Source organism: Lepidothrix coronata, unplaced genomic scaffold (genome assembly GCF_001604755.1).
Source record: "Lepidothrix coronata isolate B3197 unplaced genomic scaffold, Lepidothrix_coronata-1.0 Scaffold36, whole genome shotgun sequence".
NCBI lineage: Eukaryota > Metazoa > Chordata > Aves > Passeriformes > Pipridae > Lepidothrix > Lepidothrix coronata.
The window spans coordinates 5,997,838-6,003,857 of NW_016690216.1; the positions used below are offsets into that span (position 1 = coordinate 5,997,838).

The 6,020-nt window shown below is 47.9% G+C and overlaps 1 protein-coding gene across 1 annotated transcript; it reads left to right on the forward strand.

Annotated features, from left to right (window-relative positions):
• Positions 1 to 486: 486 nt before the first annotated feature.
• Positions 487 to 3,512, forward strand: LOC108496042 (endogenous retrovirus group K member 18 Pol protein-like). Its single transcript, XM_017812396.1, has 2 exons — positions 487 to 775; positions 928 to 3,512. The coding sequence occupies exons 1-2, from the start codon at positions 487 to 489 to the stop codon at positions 3,510 to 3,512; spliced, it is 2,874 nt and encodes a 957-aa protein (XP_017667885.1).
• Positions 3,513 to 6,020: the final 2,508 nt, after the last annotated feature.

Genomic DNA, 6,020 nt, shown 5'->3' on the forward strand with positions numbered 1-6,020 from the left:
TCCGCGTCATTCACCTAGGTTGCAAAAGAGGGTCACCTTTTCGTCGTTACCGGACCTAAGGCCTTGTGAGTGTGAGCCGTCGGGAAACGGGGAGCAGAGCGCCCAGGGGAGCGCGCTGATACAAATTGCCCCTGCGTTGCGCTCCATCCTGCGCCAACCATCGTGCCCGGCTACCCCGTAGCTCGGCGGCCGCTCCCTGACCCGGTCCAGGTAAAAGACCAATGTTCTCCACTCCCCTGGATCATTTTAACCGTCGTGCACCCCTCCACTCACCTAAGCTCGTATGAACAGTTGGCCAGGGTCCGACCATTGGCCCTGGTCGACCCCGACTCAACATATCTAATCACGTCACATTTCTCAGCAGTGGATAAAGGCATCATAGCAGTGCCCACACTCCTGACCGGACTCACTAATACTAACATTGCTATATGTTTAACTGTACATCTTCCCCCCGTCCAGCTGGACGATCGCTTCCCAGTGGCCAAGATGGTCTCCATGGAAGACCTGCTGTGTGTTCTATCCACTGATGAGGAGCAGAGGAGAGAACAGAAGGAAGTCCTCTGGACGACGACTGTTAAGTCTTCTCGCCCTCTACTAAAATGTCTAGTTTATTATTCGCAGCCCAGACAGCCGCAGCAGGTCAAGGTGGAGGGCCTCTTGGACACGGGAGCAGACATCACCATAATCGCCTCCAAGGACTGGCCGCATGGATGGCCCGCACAAACGGCTTACGTCCAAGTCAGCGGCTTGGGGGGAACACAATATCCGGTCCGGAGTCAGGTGACACTCACTGTTTATGGGCCAGAGGGCAGACCAGCATCTCTCCAACCCTATATTCTTAATATCCCTATTACACTTTGGGGAAGGGACGCCATGGAACAGTGGGAGCTCAATTTAAGCACCCTGTCCCATGAACAAAATTTTTAGGTGGGGTCACTGAAGTACTGCAGCTCCCCAGACTGAGCTGGAAAACAGAAACTCCAGTCTGGGTCGATCAGTGGCCCCTACCCAAGAAAAAGCTGCAAATTCTAAACGACTTAGTGAGTCAAGAATTGGCAAAAGGACACCTGGAGCCTTCCACCAGTCCCTGGAACACTCCAGTGTTTGTCATCCAAAAATCCTCAGGTTCCTGGAGATTTCTCCAGGACCTGCGCAAAGTAAATGAAGTCCTAGAACCAATGGGAGCCCTCCAGCAGGGAATGCCATCACCATCCATGCTCCCTGCTGAATGGCCCCTGGTGGTGATTGATATAAAGGACTGCTTTTTTCACATATTTCTTAATCCGGCTGATTCGGCCCGATTCGCATTTTCAGTCCCTGCGATCAACGCCTGTGAACCTCACCGCAGGTTCCAGTGGCGAGTGCTCCCCCAGGGGATGAAAAATTCCCCAACACTCTGTCAGATGTTCGTGGCAGAGGTGTTGAGACCAATTCGGCAGAAATACCCGCAGTCAATCATCTTCCATTATATAGATGATGTGTTGATCTGCGCCAACTCCCAATTGGCAGTTGAGAAGACTTTAAATTCAACTATTTCAGCCCTAAAAGAAAAAGGATTGGAAATATCCCCCGAGAAAGTACAGAGGGAAGCACCTTGGAGGTATTTAGGACTCCAAATTACAGGAAGGGTCATAAGGCCTCAGGCAATTGAAATTGACAAACGAGTCCACACATTGAACAACCTCCAAAAGCTACTAGGAGCGATCAATTGGATCCGACCTGTGTTGGGGATCACAACCGGTGATCTTCATCCCCTATTTGAGCTGCTAAAGGGAGATGCTGACCTGTCCTCCCCCCGTTATTTAACATCAGAGGCAGAAGCCGCCTTATCCACTGTTGAGAAAAAGATTACTCAAAGACAGTCATGTAGGAGGATGGAGGGACTGCCATCCTCCCTAGTCATCATAAGAGAACAGAGACAACCACTAGCCCTTCTGGGTCAGTTTTCAGATGACGGCAAGGACTTCTGTTTGTGGGAGTGGGTATTCCTCCCGCACCAATTCGGTAAGACGATCACCACCGTCTCAGAAATGATTGGCAAGATAATCTTCCAAGTTCGCACTAGGTGTTTAGAGCTCAGTGGTGAGGAGCCAGACTTTATCTACCTCCCACTGACTTCTGAACACCTAGAACAACTGCTGCAAACCTCCACTGACTTTCAGATTGCCATCGGAGGCTACCCGGGAGAAATTTGGCTTCACCTCCCGGCGTGCCCGTTCATTCAAAGACTAATCCAAATTCCATTAAAATTAAAAATTATACAATCGGATCTGCCAATAAAGGGTGCAAAAACAATTTTTACCAATGGCTCAGGGAGAACCGGAAATGAGGTAATAATTTGGCAACAAAATGGTGATTGGCAGCAAGATATCCATAAAGTGCAAGGTTCTCCCCAAATCGTGGAGCTTTCTGCAGTTGTACGCGCATTTGAAATTTTTAGTGGTGAGCCAATTAACATTGTTACAGATTCGGCTTATGTGTGTGGTGTGGTCAAACAAATTGAAAATTCCTATCTTAAGGAGGTGGCTAATCAGGATTTATTCAAGTTATTAACCAAATTGTTGTTTCTAATTCATAACAGAGAATTCGGCTTCTTCATTGTCCACACCAGGTCACACACTACTCTACCAGGTCCTGTGGCGGAGGGAAACCAGATTGCCGATCATCTGGCAGGTATGGTAGTCACTCCCAATCTATTCCAACAGGCAAAAATATCTCACGAGTTCTTTCACCAAAATGCACGGTCACTGCAAAAGCAATTCGGCCTCAAATTATCTCAAGCTAAAGAGATTTTGAGAACGTGCCTTGATTGCCAAGTTATCACACCGATTGTCCCAGAAGGGACTAATCCCAGGGATCTTTCGGCGTTGGAAATTTGGCAATCAGATGTTACGCACGTACCTGAATTCGGAAAACTAAAATACGTGCATATGTCTATTGACACCTTTTCAAAAATGATTGTGGCCACCACGCATTCTGGTGAAAAGAGCCGTGACGTGAAAAAACACTTTCTGTCCGCATTCGCAAGGATGGGTGTCCCGAAGCAGGTGAAAACGGACAATGGGCCCTCCTATGTGTCTGCAGACACTAAACGATTTTTTGAACAATGGGGAGTGCATCATACCACCGGGATCCCTCACAATCCCACAGGACAGGGTATAGTAGAGCGTGCCCATCAAAATATTAAAAATCTTCTGAAAAAACAAAAGAGGGGGAGTATTGGCCTATCCCCCCAAGAGAAATTGGATAAAGTGATGTACGTTTTAAATTTTTTGAACATGTTGGAGGAAGCAGAGACTCACACAAACAGAAGTCCAGCAGACCGTCACTTTAAATCAGATTCGATATCCTCCACTACCGTAAGAGTAAAGGTCATGTACCGGGACCCACTCACAGAAACCTGGACGGGCCCTTTCCCCTTGATCACCTGGGGGAAGGGCTACGCTTGTGTTGCAGGTCCAGAAGGACCGAAGTGGGTCCCAGCACGCCGTGTTAAGATCCACCAGGCGTAAGAAGATCAACCATGAACTTACCGTGTCTCATCATCCTCCTCATCATCGCCACCTCTGGATTCATCCCTCTTAGCGACCCAATACCACTGCGAGAGTGGATGAGTCAACCAGGAGAGAACCTCTGGGTAACATTAGCCAAGGCCACAGGCACGGATACCTTGTGTCTGGCCTTGGCTAGTACGGGTAGTCCTTTCAGGACCTGCTTAGTTGGAATCCCGGTCACTCCAGCAGAATGGGGCACCTTCGTGTCCCAAACCCGAAGCAAGGGGTCCCTACCCTTAAATTCTCCCAACCTTGCACAGGCCATATCAGCTCTTACTTTTACTGATATCCCCTTTCAAGAAATTGATCTTTTAGGTTCACTTCCCGCTTCCGCTTGTGTTATTTTCCATAGATATACCCAACCGGTCCTGTTTACACCCCATAATGTCACGGCAAATAAACAGCTTTACCAGGGGACCACTTCGCTGTGGTGCAACAATTCCATTGTCACCACTATCCCAACAGAGCACGTTCCTCGGAACATGCGGCTCCCGAAGGGATATTTCCTGTTGTGCAGGGATCGGGCATGGCCAGGAATTCGGGCCTACCCAGAGGGAGGTCCCTGCACAGTAGGAAAATTAGCATTGTTTAACCCGGCGAAGTTCCAATTGGATAACGAATTTGTGTTTTTTAGAAATTATAATAAAAGGTCCCTTCGGGAAAAGTGGAGCTGGTTCCCAAATATTCAAAAAGAAACTGAAAAATGGAGACTCCCTAAACCTCAATCTGCCCCAGAACCAGCTCCAAAGTCTGAATCTATTCAGACTTCAAAAACTTCTTCCCCACAATCCAGCGCTAAATTTCCAAATGTCCTCCCACCACCACATGTGAATGTTGGGAGGCCACATTATTGGCCCACACCTCTGCCCTTCCCAGAGGATTGCGATTCCAACATTCAGATCTGGTCGAGGGTGAAGAACTTCTGGGCATCCTTCCCTATCCCTGGGATAGGGACAGCACACGCCCTCTCATTGCTCACGCACCTTGGGTGCTGGTTAACCAAGGAGGCGAATGCAACAACAATAGCAATTGAGGGCCTGTTAGCGGACACCCAGAAGTTAAAAGAGGTCAGTTTACAAAATCGAGCGGCCATTGATTTCCTCCTCCTGGCACATGGCCACGGGTGCCAGGAGTTTGAGGGAATGTGCTGCATGAATTTTTCTGATCATGCCGAGTCTATCCACCAAAGTATTAACCAGCTAAAAGGCCTGGTCAGAGAAATTCATCAGTCAAAGAGTGAAGGGCTCGATGACCTCTTCAATTGGCTACAACTACCAAATTTGCCCCCTTGGTCCTGAAAAATTATTATCTTATGTGTTCTAGCCCTCTTTGGTTTGATTTCGTTGTGTACTGTTTTACCTTGTTTAATCTTGTGTTTACGTAAGATGTTGATGAGTTCCATCATGGCCAATATCGCCTCGGTGCAAGAAAACAAAGAAGGGGGAGATGTTGGGGAACGTGCGGAGGAATGGAAACAATACCAAACGTGGAGACAAGTTTATAACCCTGACTGAGACACAACTACCCTGAAATGGACATTTATTCACCGGATATGACCTTACCCTGGACTGGACAGTTTCCTATGTTATCCCCAGTTTATCCCTGGTTTTTCCCTGTTAATTGTTATATGATTATCATGTTGTGTATACCCCAGTTGTTGTTTTAAAATCATCCTCCATATTGTCTCCTTCTTCCCCTCACAGTTTTCCCGCCTAAACCTGTTGTTTTCCTGCTCCTCTGCCTGCCATTGGTTAGTGTTTGGTGCAGTGCAGAGGCAGCCCCCATTGGTCCATTCCCCTAGCAACTCCCAAACTCCACCCACCTACACCCAGTTGTCAATCCCTTACTCCTCCCCTACCCGGAGTCCAACCCCTGAACCAACCCTATTTAAGTCTCATGCTCCCCTAATAAAGTTGGCATTGCTTCACGAGATCTCTGCTGTGTCCCGAACCCTTTTTTGCAGTGCCGTGGTCCCATTCCCTTTCCCCCCGGACCGTGGCAGACAACTTTTCGACATCCTTCGTATATCTAATCTTTCACATGTACACCTATCTCTACATTCTGTAGTTTATCAAACGGGTTCTTTAGTAAAAACACCCCTGAATTTCAGTGTTGCATGCTATCATCAACTAGGTCATGTAACTGAAATTTCCTAGGTCTCTTCTATTTTCTTAAATATTGGTCAGTCATGGCTAGGCTTCGCGAACAAAGATTTGGGAAGGGCTCTACCCATGTTTGTTGCAAGTGCGTTGGTGGCTGAAAAGGCCAATATGAGATAAGTCCGGTTGCAAAAGGCACAACAGAAAGACTCCTTAGATGGTATATTCTGCAAGGCACGATTCTTTCTGCGTTGCCTTTTCTCCTCAAGGGTGATCCTGCGTGCTTTCTCAAAAGCATCCGCAGCGTTATAGATGGTGTGTGCCCAGGTCTCCCGATTTGAGACCAGAGTAGACCAGTTATGGTGAT

What these genes read in the sequence shown, in the direction of transcription:
- LOC108496042 (XM_017812396.1), top strand. Translation starts at nt 487, where the DNA reads ATGGTCTCCATGGAAGACCTGCTGTGTGTTCTATCCACTGATGAGGAG. An exon ending in AACACAATATCCGGTCCGGA is followed by an intron (nt 776 to 927) that starts GTCAGGTGACAC and finishes CAAAATTTTTAG; the next exon opens with GTGGGGTCACTGAAGTACTG.